Genomic DNA, 17,425 nt, shown 5'->3' on the forward strand with positions numbered 1-17,425 from the left:
TGGTTTGCTCAGCTGGAGCTCAAGATCCATTTGAGGTTTGAGGACCAGGGTTCTGGTGGCTGCTTTGGAGAGAAGGTAGGAATAGAAGGAGAGGGAGAAGGGAGTAGGATCACTACAGCACCATGATCTAGGAGCCCTTATTCCTTGCCTCTGGCTAAGATATACTTTGTCCTGCTGGAAGAGGTGAATTTCTTCTTTCCTCATCACAGCCAGAACAGCTTGTTTGTCATTTTCTTTTCTGTGCTTTGTGTTTGTTTTAAAACACTCGGCTCATGAATTACAGCAAATTTCTAGTTTTAAACTCTAAAGTTTTCTTCCTTTAGATCAGTGAGGTAGAAAGGTGAAAAAAAATAGTGTCTTATTATGTGCAAGAGGATGGGGAAGTGGTTTTGCAGAACAGAATATGAATTACTGCAAGGTCCCTTCCTGTGTTACCATTTTTGCTCCTTGAAGGAAGTAATAAAGTCTCCTCCTCTTCAATATGACATTTGTGAACTTTACAAATGAGATGAGTGTCTTCATATCCATTTCTACAGGTGGGGAAGCTGAGGCACAAATGGTGAGGAAGGACCTTTCCACAGGAAAGGTCACCAGCTGTGCTGGAAAATGAATCCAGTCTTTCTGTGTCCTGGTCCGCAGCTCTTCCTGCTTATGGAAGAAGTGCTGTGTGCTGCTGTTCTAGTCATGCACTGCTTGTATCTGCAGATTTGCTTCGCTTTATTCTCCCAGCACTCAATCTGCTCTCTGATTTCAGATGTTTCCTCCTCTGCTGCTCAGCCTGACACTTTTCTACATGAAGAAAAGTATTCTCCCTTTCATTTCCTGTCCCCCAGTTTCCCTTGTGCCGCTAATTATTCAGACTCTATTTTGATTTATAAAATGTCCTGCCAGTGTCACAGAGGTGTTCTGAAGACCTGCCTGAGCAGAGATGTTCCTCTGTGTAAGTGTCATACAAATGCAGAATTACACAGGAGCAGTGGAAGTGATCAGATGCAGGCAATAGCAGTACCTCCAGAACTCCTGCATTTTAAATTATTAAAAATATTATCTCATGTATTTCTGCTGCCTTGGATGTTAACCCTTGAAGAGTGAGGTCTTGAGAGTATCAAGAACTGCTTTAGGGTTAGAGCCTGGCCTCCCTCCCATGGAAGAGTCAGTTGCATGGTCTGTATGGCCAAAGTGTTCCTCAGGAGGAAGTGTTTGAATTATGGGACTTGGTCATGTTGCCATCTGAAGGTTGTTCCTCATAATAATGAAAATTACCCCAAATTCATGCTGGTGAGCTCAGGCACAGGGCCTGTGAAGCCACTTCATGTGGTTGTTAGATTAAAGCTGGGTTGATCAAAGTATCTGCACCTGATAAACCCTTGCCCTTTCTATTTTTCTGCACACATGTAAAGATGCTGTTATAAATTTATTTTACGCTTTCCCCCCTCTTAATTTACTTTCCAAAAAGCTGTGAAAAGTCTCTTGAGATGAACTGAGTGTAGTCATCTGTCTCTCCAAAAGAGGAAACTGTGTGCCAAGGAGAGGATCCAAAGTAAATTGTGAGGGATCTAGAACTTTTGAAGCTCTTCAGCAGAGGTGTGGGTGGGATATGATAACAATATTTATGGATTACAGGTCTTTAAAATGAAAAATCTATTGAAGCTTTTACTAATTTTTTTTTTAAGCCTTTTAAACAGGATTCAGTTCCTTCTTTTGTTTGCCATACTCAACTGCTCATTTGGCTTTGCCTCCCTGGTCTAGAAAAAATTAGTTCCTTTTCTCCTCCAACTCAGTGAATCATTTGTTAATGATATCAAATTCTACTTACTTCCTCAGAGATAGGTCAAACTGCAGGTTTAGGAAACCTCTGTCATACTGCTGATACTCACAATAATATTCCAATTTACCCAAAAAGGATCTTTTAGGAATATTAATGAGGTATTAGTCTACAGCTATTCAGTTAGCTTTGCATTTCAATTTTAGATTTGAATTCAGCAGCTTTCCATTTCCTAGTGCCATTTAATACATTCTTTCTCCAGTTAAAAGAGTGTTGCTCCTAGGGACCAGTCTGAGTCAGGGACACTGCAGTAGTTGACATAATACCTTAGATTATTTATTTTTGAAAAAAACACATTGTGAAGATCTGAGTTATTGATGGCTTCTGGATAAAATGGGGCTTTGAGTTTTGCGGTTTTTTAATTTCTGCTTTTTCCTGATTTTACAAGCAGTATAAATACATATTTTGCATACTTAATTTACCTTTTTCTTTTTTCCCTCTCTGGGCAAAATTGAGTTGGAATAAATTCTGTTGTCTTGCATTGTAAATGAGCAGCCCATGCATCAGTGTGTCCTTTCCTTTTAAAAGGTCAAGCACATACAGATCTCAAGGGATTGAGGTGACAGTGAAGTACAGCCAAGGCAGCTGGACGGGAGTGCTGGGCACAGATGTCATCACCATGCCCAAAGGACTCTATGGCAGCTACACCATCAACATTGCCACCATCCTCGAGTCAGAGAACTTCTTCCTGCCAGGGGTTAAATGGCACGGGATCCTGGGTCTTGCCTATGATGCCTTAGCCAAGGTAAACCATCCCCTCCCCCCTGATTGTCTTTCACAAGGACAATAAATAGAAATATGTTAAAATCAAGCCAGCAGATGATCTGTCAGCATTAGGCTCCACCCTTCCAGCCACTCCTTCCTACAGATCTTCTGTCTTTGTTCCAGAAAGAATAAATTGGGTTGTGGTAGTACCACAGTCCCATGTGAGGATTTTTGCTTTTCTGGTGATGGAAATGCTGATTTTAGCTCCTCTGGAATGAATAAGCTTTTACAGAGCTTGCAGTACCAGAGTGTGGTTGTGGGATGTGTGTGGAGGGAGGTATTAGAGCTCTGAGGATACTTTTCAAAACTGGTCCCAGGCAAAGTCCTCAGCAGTTCATTCTACGTTCATCAAGTAAAAGTTGAGGTGGATGGATAATTTCAGAACAAATATTAGCTGCAGTATTTCCAGGAACATAGAACCAAGCACATCCTGCTCCTCTGGAGGCAGGAAATTCAGGTAGAAGATTCAATTAAAACCTGAAATTTATAATCCAAAATGTATAACCTTAAAATCTAAAGCTGAAAACTCGATTGGAAAACTACAAAGTTACAATTTTCAACCTTCACATCCCAAAGTAAGTTCTACCCAGAGAGAACAAATGATTCAGCACTGCCTGGCGAGTCTGCTTTACTCCAGAGTTGTGTGAGAGTTGTGTTTATTGACTTCATGGACTGTCAGCAGAAGAGAAGGGAGAGGAGAGGAGAGGAGAGGAGAGGAGAGGAGAGGAGAGGAGAGGAGAGGAGAGGAGAGGAGAGGAGAGGAGAGGAGAGGAGAGGAGAGGAGAGGAGAGGAGAGGAGAGGAGAGGAGAGGAGAGGAGAGGAGAGGAGAGGAGAGGAGAGGAGAGGAGAGGAGAGGAGAGGAGAGGAGAGGAGAGGAGAGGAGAGGAGAGGAGAGGAGAGGAGAGGAGAGGAGAGGAGAGGAGAGGAGAGGAGAGGAGAGGAGAGGAGAGGAGAGGAGAGGAGAGGAGAGGAGAGGAGAGGAGCTGTTCTCAAACTCTGCTTTGGGCAAACAGAGTTCTCAGGGCATTTGTTCTTCCCTTCTTCCAAGGACTTCAGGGTTGTTGGCTTCTGAGGCTGCTCTGGGCTTTGTGCACTGAGAGTACTTGGCCCCTCTCACCTCCATGCACACAAATCTGAATTACAGGGAAGTTGCAGCACTCCAGTGACTGCAAAGGAAAACAGGACCTGCAGTGTCAGGAAGAACCTGGCCAGTACCCAGCTGGAGAGAGCGTGAAGGATATGAAGTTCTTTAAGAGAAAAGAGAGGAAATTTGGGCCACTCAACTCAAAGTTCATTACAATTCAACAGTGCTGAAAAACTGAAAATCTTGACTTTAAAATTCTGCTTTTTAACTGTGGAAAGGTGTGAAAGGCAAGTTACCTTTGAGCGTTCTAATAACACAAAGCCTTTTCCAAACAGAAATAATTGGTGAGAGTTTCTGCCTGAAACTGGTGTTTGAGTTTGGAAACTGCAATTGAAAATTACTCCTATGTTTTAGGGATTTGGTGGCAGCAGGGCTGACAGTGGTCAAGAGTAAAAATGTTTTTAAAAACAACAGAAACAGAAAAATGACAGATACTGGGGTTTTAATGGCTTATTATGTCTAGAACTCTCATCAGATGCTTGTCAGAAATTCAATTTACTCATGAAAAGTGGTCTTATTTGAAAGATTTGCTGATTTCTGTGAAGAAACTTTCTAACGAACCCTGCAATTCTTTTTTTTTTTTGTTTATTTGTTTGTTTGTTTTGCTTTTCAACACCTTCAAGCCTTCCAGTTCTGTGGAGACATTCTTTGATTCCCTCGTGAGGCAGGCAAAGATCCCCAACATTTTCTCCCTGCAGATGTGTGGTGCTGGACTCCCTGTTTCTGGAAGTGGTACCAACGGAGGTAGTCTTGTGGGTATCTGTCAATAGGAGAGGGAAAATGTATCTTTGTTCATCTCTCTCCCTCTTTTCTCTGACTATCCCACTTCTGCCAAATTTAGTGTTTAGTATTTTAAACTTTAGTGTTTTAAATGTTTTCTATTTTTTTAAAGAAAAGCTAAGCCCTCGGGCAAAATTTAAGTGTTATTTGTTTTCATTCTCAATTCTTTTTTTTCTCTCCCAAGTTTGAGTAAACTTTTCATCTTTTAACAAAGGAAAACATGAATGTTGTGGTGTTTCCTCAGGGCAGATTCTGCTATATTTCTCAAACTGAGTAGTCCCTTATTCAGCTGTTAAATTTGTTCAATCTCATCAAAATGCTACAGTATTTTTTTTTTATGTGATGTGAAAAGGGGGAGAGGAATCAAGGGTATTTTTTTTTTTTTTAACAACATATTAAAGGGAAAAATCTGTAGCTCAGATCTCCTGCTTTCTGTTACTCTGGGAAATCTTTCCATCATTTTTAGTGGGACCATGAATTGGCCAATTATGTATCTGGAATTGGGAGATGGAATGACTGTTCCCAAATGATGCTGAAATAAACATCTCAGCACAGGAGCTGATCACAAATACTTATTTTGAGGAAAATTCACATATTGTAAATGCCTTTCATATAACTGGAGACCAAGAGAGAACTTTCTTAGGCTTAGCTCAGAGTCAGAGAGTCCACAAATGCTCCCAGCCATCCTCAGCCTAAGTTTTGATGGGAGCTAAGAGTGATAGCAGTGACAGGATGGGATTCCATTTCAAATGTGTGTAAGAAAAAATAAAATCTTCTTGGACAATATTAATGCTTTTCTGATCTGATAAAGCAGATTTTTCACATGTAAGTTTATTATTCTGTTCCATTTTTATACATTGCCTAGATTTAACCACTGAAGATACTGTTTTTAAAATGAAAACAGTGGAGTTTTCATAATAGAATCAGTGTGAGGTTGTAGGTGAAAGAAAATGCTGATAATTTGGCCCAGTAGGGGAATTCTGTTTGAAGCACTATCTGTTTAATGTCTAGATGTTTCATACTGCTCTATTATTGACAGAGAACCTGACAGTAAAATCCTAACCAATGGTGCTAAATTAAAACTTGGATGCCCCTGAGTATCACAATTAAATGTCCCCCTTTTTGTGTGCACTTGCCCCAAAACTAAACACGTGGGATTTTCATGTGACTTCTTCTCCTCTCTCCCTTAGGTGCTGGGTGGGATTGAGCCGAGTCTGTACACGGGGGATATCTGGTACACACCCATCAAAGAGGAGTGGTACTACCAGGTGGAAATCCTCAAACTGGAGGTCGGGGGGCAGAACCTCCAGCTGGACTGCAGAGAGGTATTGGCCCTTCTCTGCTCCTGTCTCTGTGAAATGCAAGTTTGGCTGAGAAAAAAACCAAAAAAAACCTGCTTGGTCAGTTCTGTCTTGGCAAGCAGATGTGCACTGCAGTGTCCTGAGAACTGAATTAAAGCAGCTCTGGTCAAACAGAGGAAATGGGAGGTTTTGGGTTGACCCCTGTAGAGCTGTCTGAGCTCACAACTCATGATGGCAGTGGACAGGTGTCACCCTGGGTTGCTTCCTAAAGCTCTCATCCTAGGCTTCCTTTTTTTTTATTTTATGTTCTTGAAATCAACTTTTGCTCTCTTGTGGTTGGCAGTTATTATTCCTGATGGATAAGCTTTCTGTTTGTATTAAGAATAATGTTCTGTTGTACCTAGATCAGTCTAATGAGACTGTGCTGTTGCAATTTTTATTCCAAATGCATTTCTTTTTTTTTTTTTTTTTTTTTTTTTGTGGAGGATATATGTGTATGTGTGTGCTTTATCTCTTTCTTACTCTTGCTTGTTGGTATTCATGTTTTAATTTTAGTTCTGTATTTTTTATGCCCCAATTTCTTTAGACATCCTAATTTCATTCTGCTCTGATGCTCTTAGTTGGAGATCATTGGGATGTGATAAGTTTAAAGTTTTTATAGTTCATATAAATTAAGTGAAATTCATTATTCCAGTATAACATGTGCATAAATATTATATTTCCATGCAAAATATTGAAATCATATTGCCATATCAATTATTTAAAATGAGCCACAACATCTTTCAACTCAATAAGCAGAACAAGGTCTATTTAAATGCCTCTCTCTATTGTGCTGTTAGGAAAGCAAAACCACTGGTCCTTTAAAACAAATGTTTGCTTTTCTTTCTTGCCTTAAAAAACAGTCAACATGTTTTTGAAGGGGAGCCCTTCAGTGGTTTAGTTTAATACATGCTGTTGCCAGAAAACAGCTCACTGAAAAATTCAGTGGTGTGTCAGGAAAGTTTCCTGTAATTGTTGCTCTTTTCTGAGCCATGGGTTGCTTTCACTGGTGCAGAAGGATCAAGCCTTCCTGGATCAAAGGAGACCTTCCCACAGAAATTCCACAGAATTTCAGAGGAAGAGCAGTAAGACAGGAGCAGTACAATGCAAGTTTGGCTGGTTAGGAGCTCGCAGAGGATGCATGATTCACTCTGGGATGAGGAGCCCTCTCTCCTCTCTGTTGTTTTCTAGGAAATGGAACATTTTTTTTCACAGCCTTCACCAGGGACTGCTCCTTTCCTTGCTGGGGAAAACTTCTCCCCTTGCTTCAAAGCTGGGAATGTGTCCAGAGCTCCAGCACAGCTGTGGCCCTGAGCCTGGCAGCCGGGGCTGGGAGAAGTCCTGAGCTGCCAGAAGTGCACTTTGCACTGGTAAATATTAACCAGGAAAGCCAAGAAGGCAAAACCAGGTGCTCCGTCCCCATGTGAACCATCCCACTACTCCCAGATTTTTGCACAGGTTTATATCAGTGGTCAACCCTTTTAACTACTTTTTTTTTTTTTTTCCCAAGGATGGCATTCCAGGATGCCAGTGATTGTGTGTTTTGTGGTGCAAATCTGTTAAAATGGACTCCAAAATGCCTTGGCATTTCTTTCTACTCTTTAGAAGTATTTCTGAGTGTGTAATAAATGTTTTCCTGTTTGCTTTTCTCTCAGCTCTGTGTGGCAGCCCCATAGCAGCTCTTTCAAAAAACGTAGAAATAACTGTCAAGAGTTACTTTTTCTTACTTTTTTGGTGGGTTTTATTTTTGTCACTGCCCTTAAGGGACTCCATGTGACTTGATAACATCCAAACCAGTGTATTTTAAATTCACTTGCTGTTTGACCTCCTCCTAAGTAGCTTAGGTTGTATATCATCCTGTGTCTTATGATTATGCCATAAACATGTCACAGCTCAGTTATATTAATCCTGCTGCCTAAACTGGCAGCAAAAGTAATGCAAATAGCTGCCACTGCTACTTGCCTTCCCCCCTCCCCACCCCAAACAGTTAAGCATAGTTTTTAAGGAGTTCATGAAAAAAGATTTACCCTTTTAAAAGTTTATACCTCATTGAATGTATCTGAAGTTTGCTGAAATCTCTTAATTTTAGGTTTGAACTTTTAGTAATAAGAGAGCTGTTTGCTATGCGTGGTTTGTTGTGCAGATTTTAAGGCAGCAAGATTGAAACTTCAAATTTCTTTGTACTTGTTTTGGGTTTTTTTTGTGTGTGCTTTAGGGGTTTTCAGCAGTCAAGGGATAAAGGTGTGACATTTGTGCTCTTGAGCCAGTATAGACATGTAATAAGGCCTAATTTTTTGTGCTTATTCATATATTAGATATGCCAGCCATCAAAACAGGCTGTTGTGTTTAAACTAGAGTTGTTCTCATGCCAGCAGAGACCTTGATTAGAGCTTAGAAGCTGCATCAGGGTGTTTAACACCTCTCTACTGAATATTAAAGTGCTTTTGCCCCCTCTGAGAGGGGCCAGAATTCACTTTGTTACAGCACTGTGACCATTTGCACCAGCTGTGGTGACACAGTAATTTCCTGACCTGTGCAGATAAACCCACTCTTGCATCTAGGATGATAGCATCTTGCTTTTTTTTGTTTGTTTGTTTGTTTTTGTTTTTGCTCTCAGATTTCACTGGGATTGAAGCTGTCAGCTGGAGAGAGCTGCTGACAAGTTGCAGTTCTGGCAAGGCAGCTGCCAAAAAGGAGCAGCTTTGTTCTGCTCAGGAGACAGTGGGATCTGCTTTACAGTAACTACAGCATACAACTTCTCTCTTTTTTCTTTCTCCCCTCCCCAGTACAATGCTGATAAAGCCATAGTAGACAGTGGAACCACTCTCCTTCGACTGCCAGAGAAAGTCTTCAGTGCTGTGGTGCAGGCAATAGCTCGCACGTCCCTGGTAAGAAAATGCCACGAAACCTGCTCAGAAATGTGAAACTCCTGTTCAAGGATCACGGGGTCTTTGAAAGGAGTGTCATCTCTGCTGCCTGCCTTGCAAGTCATGGGTTTTTCACCTGAGGGGAGCAGAAGCTTCCCTGGTCTAGCCCTGTTAACAAGGGAGAAATGGCCTTTGATGGAAAGGAAGAAGTGGAAAAAAAAAAAAAAAAAAGGGAGGAGGGAAAAGGGGGGCCACAAGTGCAGACAAGAAGTGTGTGTATGGACATGCATCAGAAATAGGGCAGAAATGGTGTATTTTATTCTAAGCATTTGAGAAACACGGACATAATCCCTGTTGCTCTGATTCAAAGTATTAAGAGTGCAAAAATCAGTCTTTTCATTCAAAACAGAGTGTTTATAAAGTAGGAGAACCTGCTGCTGCAAGCAGTTCCTTTCCAAGTATAATTCTTAGTGCTGTCTGGAATAAATGCCATTCATTAGGGTTATTCATATCAATAAAGCTGCTTTTGACCTTCATTATTGAATTATTTATGTTCAAAAGCATCTTTCTTTGGAAACAGAGTGGGCTTTAGAAGTAGGGCACAGGGATGGTGGAGTTCTCTGTGTGCAGAGTGGCTGAAACAGCATTTTCTGATTACTAAAAACTATTCATAAATTTTTGTTCAATACAAGGAACAGCACCAAGAAGGTTAAAGAGGAGGAATAAACACCAGCTATTTCAGTGTGAACAAACTCGATATTTTTGTCATGGACTCACAATCAGACAGTGGTTGTTGATGCAAATCACAGGAAACACAGTAAGCAGCTGCCCCAAAGACAGTGTTTGCCTGTGTGCTGATAATTCAAGACTGAGATCCTTTTCCCTATTTAATGGAGAGCAGAGATTTGGCATGAAGTGTTCTTCACTGCCTGCAGATGTCCAATATCTGAAATAAATGTACCAGTTACGAGTTCTTCTCTTTCCACAACACTTCAGTGTTGACTGGAACGATTTCAGTCCATGTGGGGGGAGAATTGAAAGAAGCCAGCCCAGGAGCTCTTGTAATGTCACCCTGTGGATAAGGAATGCTCCTGGGAAGTGGTCACAGTGATCCACACTCCCCTCTGATGCTGGTCAGGACATTTGAAGTGGGGCCTTCCACGTCATAAGGGAACAGTGGACAGATCAATAAAGTATTAGAGGGGAACCATTCACTCTGCTTAATGTTTTTTTTTTTTTTTTTTCTGTTCCTATTAAAAATGCATAAAGTACCTTTTTTTTTCTGAGTTCTTTTTAATCTCAAGGACCTTCCTGCTCTACCCCTTTCCCTGCACACACCCCAGAACTTACTTTGACAACTCTAAACAATGGAGATAGTCTACTAAATAAGAAACTAGTTACAGGGTGAAGGGATGGGATTCCAGCTGTGTAGGAGCAATGTCAGGAAAATGGGTATTTTCAGCAATTGAACTGCGGCTCTGTGCTTCTGCCAGGAGATGTACCACTGGAAAAAAATCATCTGCTGTAGTCAGACACACTTTTCTGACCACAGGTGAGCCAGGTTAACAAGTTCCTGCTCCATACAGCTTGTTAAGAGCACCCAGCCAGATGTTATTTTCCCTCTCAGATAAACTGGGATAACTGTGTGTGACACATTTCTTTATTCAGCTCAGTTCAAAAACAAGGCTGTGAGCTCTATGCTCTTTAGTGGTGCAGATGGCTTTTTAAACTTAAATTATTTGGACTGAAGGCTTTTAGGGAGCAGCTGTTATGATGCAGTTTGGTGTTGAAGGGTGGTGATTTTGGCAGATGGGCAGAAATGAGCCAGGGAGGGGGGCACCTACTACACCTCACTGAGCCAAAGTCAGGACAGCAGGAATACAGTGTTAAGTTAGAAAGTTGAACAAAGGAAGGCTCAGATAATCCTAAAATCTTTATTTTAATAGGGTGTCATGCACTCAAATCTCCCACATGCATTGCTGCAGTGCGCAGAAGGAAGGGAAAGAAATGCAATGCATTAAGCAGTCTTTCTGGGAAATTAAAGCAGGCACTTAAAACAGAGCACTTCATAGGCTTGGCCTGACCTGGCTGGGTGGTACCTTGCAATTTTTCTCAGAGCTGCTTTTCAAGAGCAAATGGAAAGAGAGGAGAGCTGTGTTTCTCAGCAGGTTTGGCCTGGGACTCAGCTGGGAGGGAAGAGTGTTCTGCCCCGTGCCAAGGGATGCACTTCAGCATGAGCTGAGAGTTCAGGGTAAAAGGCTTGCTCGTGGTGAGAAATCTCCTTGTTCACATGAGTCTGTGCTTGTTGAGGCCCAAGAACAGGGCAGAGCACCTGGAAATGGGAAGAAGTCTCTGTGCAGCTCTAACAAACACTTCATTGGCAGATGTGTGGTGAGGGTGAGTGCCTGTCACCTGTAAAATGCCATATTTTAATGAATGAGCTGATGCTTACAGAATAATCCATATGACAGATAAATACAAATGAGGAGAGTGCAGAGGCTGGATTCCATCTTTTTCCTTCACCCAGATGGGAGGCTTTAGCTGTGCAGCCTCAGATCAAGCTCCTCCCTTCTGCTGCTTTCTGAGGGAACAGGAACCAGCCAGAGTAATGCAGTAAAATGAGGAAGGGTTTTGCTCAGATCTGGCAGCAGGTCAGCTTCAGGGAGCAGGAGCATTGAGCAAGATGTTTGTCTTAGCCAAACAAGCTCTGTAGGGGTTGGCTTTTTGTTTTGTTAGTTCCATGCATATATTACAAAATACTGTTAATCAGATTTATTTCAAAAGCATGTCAGGTTCTATTTTTAGGGAGTGACAGGGCTTCAAAAGAGGCAGAGGGTGTGTTTCTTTCCATTACAGCAAATGATTCCCTCAGATGCCAGGAGATATTTGGCTTAGCCTTTGGCTTCAAAACTCTCAGTAAAGAGCTGTAGGTGCATGAGGAACTCAGGGAGCCTCACTATCTCATTATATATTCGCGTGGTTTGTATTTTGGTTTGTGTTTTTTTATAAAATGTAAAATGTAAAACCATTGGTGTTTGGTCAGAGGGGAGGGAGGGAGGCAGGAAAATCCCATTGTGGAAGTGATGGCTCAGGGAGGCCACGTGTTCACTGCAGTAGAGGAAATAATGGGACAGAAATGGGGAGGGAAAGGAGAGCTAAACTTGCTTTTGCCTCTTCGCCCTTCTCCAGGCCATGATGGGTCATGACACACCTTGGTTTGGGTGTTGGGGTTTGGGATTTTGCCTTGGTCCTTAAAGAAGCAGCTCAGATTTGTGTTCTTGAATTTCTCCATGGAAATGAAAGCATTGAATAGTGGCAGTGCTCATTCACAAAGATCTATCAAAAATGGCTGGAATCTCTAAGCATAATTTTGTTTGTTTGCTTTGTTTTACAGATACAAGAATTCTCTTCTGAATTCTGGACTGGCACACAGCTTGCATGCTGGGATAGAACTGAAAAACCCTGGTCCTTATTTCCCAAACTCTCCATTTACCTGAGGGATGAAAACTCCAGTAGGTCGTTTCGGATCTCTATCCTACCACAGGTCTCAACCTTCTTTGTTTATTCATCTGTGCATTTATTTTTACTGTTATAAAGCACATGCTCTTAAAAAACTAGGAGCTATTTTTAGCAGTAACAGGGTAATTAGTAGGGTTATTATTTAGGGTTATTATTTAGCAGTAACAGGCTTATTGCATGCAAAGGAAGCCTTTTTTAATCAAATTTTAAAAATCAATTTTTAAATAGGGAAAATAACAAACTTGTCAAACCTAAAAGCAAAAAGGAAAGGGACGAAGCACAGTTTCCCTCTCAGTGCAGTCCATCTAGCTGGGAATTATTTTTTTTCAGTTTGTCAGGAAAACCAAGCAAGTTTCTGTTTTGTTTTCATGAGCTTTGGCCACATCAGATGTCAATACAGAATGTCTCTGCTCATTTTGATCTTCTTGTTTTGGGAAGGGAATTGATTTGTTTCTCGTGGCATTTTGAGTTGGAGCACTTCTTCTGAATATGAAAATCTTGGCAATGACCCTTTGTGAGCTCTTCACCAGTTTCTGTAACTCGCCTGGCTTATCTTTTATTAATATTCCATCCATACCATTATATTTAGAATATAATGTGCCACTTCTGTCTTTCTTCTCTGGCTTCTCCTCCCAGTGTAAGTTGCAGTACAGGCTGGTATTGTCTAACATTACTAATACATTTTTTTACCTCAAGGGACAGGCAGGAGCAAAGGAAAGAATGAACCGATTAAGTACATTTTAACTTTAAATATAGTAAAGCCTTATGATAAGCTTTTTCTGTATTGATCAGGTAGCTTGGCAATCATTCATCTTCCCCGAGGAGACAGGGGGTGAAATGTGACTTGAATTGATAAAATCTAGAACCTTGAAGCTGACACCGAATGCTCTCTGAATCAACTCCATCCTAATAATTCTTTTAAGAACTAATTATTCTCTAATTTGAGTTCATCTCCCAAGTTCTTCCTCAGCCATCCTTCCCTTATGGATGTATTGACCTGCATGTAGTGACTGACTGTGTTCAAATTCATTTTAGAGTCCACAAGCTTTACCTCTTTACCTGCCTGTTAGCTTTGACCAGTTTTAAATCATGTACAAAAATCCGTTTGTCCCTATCCATTCTCCATTTCCAGTGGAATTTGCATGCCTGAACTATAAGAATGAAAATGTCTGAACTTCTACCTGCTCTGAGGTGTTGCTTTTTACACTCTGGCTTCCGATTTTTTTTTAATTTATTTTTATTTTTATTTTATTTTATTTTTAACAGCTTTATATTCAACCCATCCTTGTGATAGGAGATAATTTGCAGTGCTACCGATTCGGCATCTCCTCCTCCACAAACGCTCTGGTCATTGGTGCTACAGTCATGGAAGGATTTTATGTCATCTTTGACAGAGCCCAGAGGAGAGTGGGCTTTGCAGTGAGTCCCTGTGCAGGTAAGAGGAAAATTTCTCAGGATTTGGGGAGCGAGGAAACTCAGAGAAACACCTTTGCCACGTATCTGTTGGCAGAAAGTGTGGGTACTCCTGCAGTGTGAAAGGTGTATTTTAAAGAAATTCCAAGTTACTCACATTTCAAAGGAAAGGGGAAAAAAAGAAAACCCAAACCTGTATTGCAACATCTTTTGGCATGCAGTGAATCAGCCTCAGCTCTGGGTATCTGTGCTGGGTTCTTCCCTCTCACAGAGATGATCTTTCTGGGACATCTGTCTGTGTGTGCAGTTTCCCCAACAGTTACATCAGACAAGTCCCTGTTTTTAATGCAGCTTCATTTTGGGCTGGTTCCTGCTCTGAGCTGTGCATAAATGGATTCTTCAAGCAACTCTTGCAGTGTGCAGTGAAGTGCCTTACTCACACTTTTCTCTTAATGTAAATTGAGCCTGTTCAGTCCCTCAGAAATTGGCAAAGAAAGAGCTGAGGTGAAAATGGGACTCACATTAAGACTCGTAGTGTTTGTGTTAATTGTAAACAATTACTTCTCTCACTGTAAGCAGAAAGCCATTAATTTATTAGCTAGCTTCTGAGGAGATATGAAAAAGCTCATCATTTCTGTCTGATTTTACTGTGCTGGTTAACTTTTATGATTTCACTTTCCTCACCAAGGGTAGCTAAAACCCAAAAAGCTTTGGGGTTTCCTCCCCTTGTTGTTCAGACATTGCTTTGACATCACAAGAACCTCCAAGTGGGAGAGGAGGGCAAGGATGTGCACCCATATTCAGGTCTCTGTCCCAAACAGGAATGGTCTGTGCCCTGAAAAACATTGTCTCAGCTGAGGTTTGCCTGAGAAAAGGACTGGAACTGGCAATGTGTCTTTAAGGTCTTAGAGAAGGTAAAGGTAGATAGGACTGAAGTGCTTAATACAATCATGGGGGGAAAAACAGAGATACTGGCTGGCTGAGTTGTAGCTTTAGGGCAGTTTTAAAGCTTTATTTTTTTTTTTTTTTTTAATCTCTCCGTTGTTAACAAGCTCAGCCTTGTTGGCTCTGAGCTCGCTCCCAGAGAAAATCTGGATATTGATATGAGTTGCTTTATGGACGCTTCTGAGAGGTGCCAGGCAGTGATGAAAGACACGTTTTGAATGCATCTGGCAGGAGGGTGTAGCTGGACAAATACTGCAGGCCAGGTTTTCCTGCCTTTCATTCTTCCTGGTGCCTCCTGACTGCAGCTGGAGCAAGTGTGGAGCTGCCTCCTGGCCCTGTCCTGCTGCAGCCATCAGTGGAGGGAGGAGGGGGCATCTGACAGAACACATGGACCATGCGTGGTCAGCAGGGGACACGAGGCAGCTGCTGAGCATCAGAACTGCTTTGCCAGCCCTTCTTTGTTGAGAAAAATAATCTGAGAACCATAACAACAACACCCTGGTGTTAGTATTGCTACCTGCAAGCACAGTTTGACCACTTCATGCAGTTCTGCCAGAGAGGAAGAGCTGAGCTTGCTGAACAGAGCTGCCACTGGAATTTCCACGAGCTTGGACACGTGATTACACCCAGCTGGTGCTCCAAGCCATTTCCTCCTTGTCTCCTTGTCCACGTTTTCTGCACATGTCTCACCCAGCATCACGAGAACTCGGCTTCCTGAGGAATCAGCTGAGACAAGACGCACACAGCTGACAGATTCCACTCACACGAGGCAGATGACATTTTGCTGGATTGTGCCAGTTATGCTGAGTTTCACTCCTTCACAGCTTGTGGTTTCCATATTTAACAGCACTTGGATGAGAGAGCCACGGCTGTGAGTACAGGATGAGGGATGAAGCTTCCACTGGAGGCCAGCCCTGCCCTCCGTGGCAACTGTGTTAATGGCATTTATTTGAAGCCTTCTAGTCAGCTCGTGGGCATAAATTAAACTGAATTACTGGTGGCTCCAATCTTCAGAAACAGAGGAATGTTAAAGACCGTTCAGTGTGGCTTTGCAATGATTTGTGCTTTCTTAGTGTGAACATTAAATTAAATCAAATTAATTGTGTAAGGTGTTAGAGCTGTACGTGGTGAATACAAAAATTATGGGACCAGGACTAAAAACCTTAATTTCATTGAACTTCCGGGTTACTTTTCAGACTTGGCTAGACATGAGAATTGGCTTATCCCTCATTATTCCTTGGACCATTTTCATTCTCCAGGATGTACCAAGAATGAGGAAAGTTAGATGGCTGCAGGAAGCTCTTCCATTGTAGCAGGAAATTTGCCTTTTCCTCATTACATGAAACCCTTTAAGACTTATTCAGACAAATAATTTTGAGTTGCCTATTGATAACCCAGTGTTTACAGGATGATTAGGACAGGTTTTTGGATCAGGTCCCTTCTTGAGACAGGATGTTCAGATCAAAGAGGTGGTTTTAGTGAAGCAACCTGGAAATGTTCAAGGCCAAGCTGGATGGGACTTTGAACAAGCTGGTCTGATGGAAAGTTCCCTGCCCATGGCAGGGGGTTTAAACTAGATAATCTTTAAGGTCCCTTTCCAAACAAAGGAGGGGGGGGGGGAAAGGAAAAAAAAATAGCCCTGTGGAAAGGAACTGGGGTTTTAGTAGGCCCTAAGCTGAATGCAAGTCAAGGCAAGTGAAAATGAAATTATGTAGCAAAGAACAACATCTACCAGGGACATTCAGGAATGTTGGACATGAGGAGTTTCTTCTTCACCAGGTGGGTGGTACAGCACTGAAAGAGGGTCCCCATCCTCGGGGTTTTACAAGGCCTGGCTGGATAAATCTGCAGCAGAACTGATCTATTGATGCTGACAGTCCTGCTCTGAGTAGGAACCTGGTCTAGGTGACTTCCAGGGGCCTCCTTCAAGCTGCACCTTACAATTCTATAATTAATTTTATCTAATTCCAGGTTTACTGCCTTTGTAACCACCCAAGTGGGTGAGCTAGCATGTGTTGAGTTCTACACAAATGTCAGAAAATAGCATTTTTCCAGAGGCACCTTTTTTGTCCTGTAATCATCAAGAATGAAGAAAATCTCATTTATTCAAGGTTACACAAGTACTGTAGTTAGGTACCACCAGATATTCTAAAATAATACATCAAAATCCTATAATTCAGTTAATGTGTAATATGCTGGGTGTGTGTGACTGTTAGTTTATGTTAAGGGCTTCTTTGAACAATTTAGGCAAATTTCCTCTCAATTTCTCTGGGGGTGGAAGAGTGTGAGGGAAAACTTTTTTTTCCCTTTTGGAGGGAAGAAAGCAGAGGCTGTGCTGCTATCAGGCATTCTCAAAATGCAATTTAAAATGTCAGCCACTATGGCAACAGTTTTGTGTTGTCTTCTTTAATAGGAGTAATTATTGTGCTGGAGCCAAATAATGAGTAATTAGAGACTGTTTATTTTCAAAGTTATTTCCAAGGTGGAAAATTGTGCTGCTTTTTCTTTCCCCCCCCCACTTCTTCAAAATACAACTAAGTAATGATATTTAGGCCTTGCATTTCAAATTGGTATTAAATGTGGTTGAGTTTGGTGTTGCTGCAGAACTTCATAGAGACAAACCAATGGTGTGAGGGGGTGAGATGTCCAGAAGAAATCATTGCATAAGAAATAATTGCAAAGTGCAATCCTGGGGCTCTGGACAAAAGGCATTTCTTCTACAGACCTTCTAGGCAGAATTTTACCATCTAATGAGTTTGGGGAGTGGGTGTTTGGTTATTCACCAGTGCCAGGGTCCTCGTGGGTGCAGCCTCGGGTGCCCCCAGT

The 17,425-nt window shown here is 41.7% G+C and overlaps 1 protein-coding gene across 1 annotated transcript in view; it reads left to right on the forward strand.

Annotated features, from left to right (window-relative positions):
• Positions 1–17,425, forward strand: part of BACE2 (beta-secretase 2) — a 50,521-nt gene that overhangs the window by 28,479 nt on the left and 4,617 nt on the right. The window contains exons 3-8 of the mRNA XM_053971004.1: positions 2,354–2,570; positions 4,359–4,487; positions 5,706–5,840; positions 8,642–8,743; positions 12,117–12,266; positions 13,508–13,676. Coding sequence (XP_053826979.1) covers positions 2,354–2,570; positions 4,359–4,487; positions 5,706–5,840; positions 8,642–8,743; positions 12,117–12,266; positions 13,508–13,676 — 902 coding nt within the window. The remainder of the gene's footprint in view (positions 1–2,353; positions 2,571–4,358; positions 4,488–5,705; positions 5,841–8,641; positions 8,744–12,116; positions 12,267–13,507; positions 13,677–17,425) is intronic.

The sequence above is a fragment of the Vidua macroura genome, chromosome 2 (genome assembly GCF_024509145.1).
Source record: "Vidua macroura isolate BioBank_ID:100142 chromosome 2, ASM2450914v1, whole genome shotgun sequence".
NCBI classification, from domain to species: Eukaryota; Metazoa; Chordata; class Aves; order Passeriformes; family Viduidae; genus Vidua; species Vidua macroura.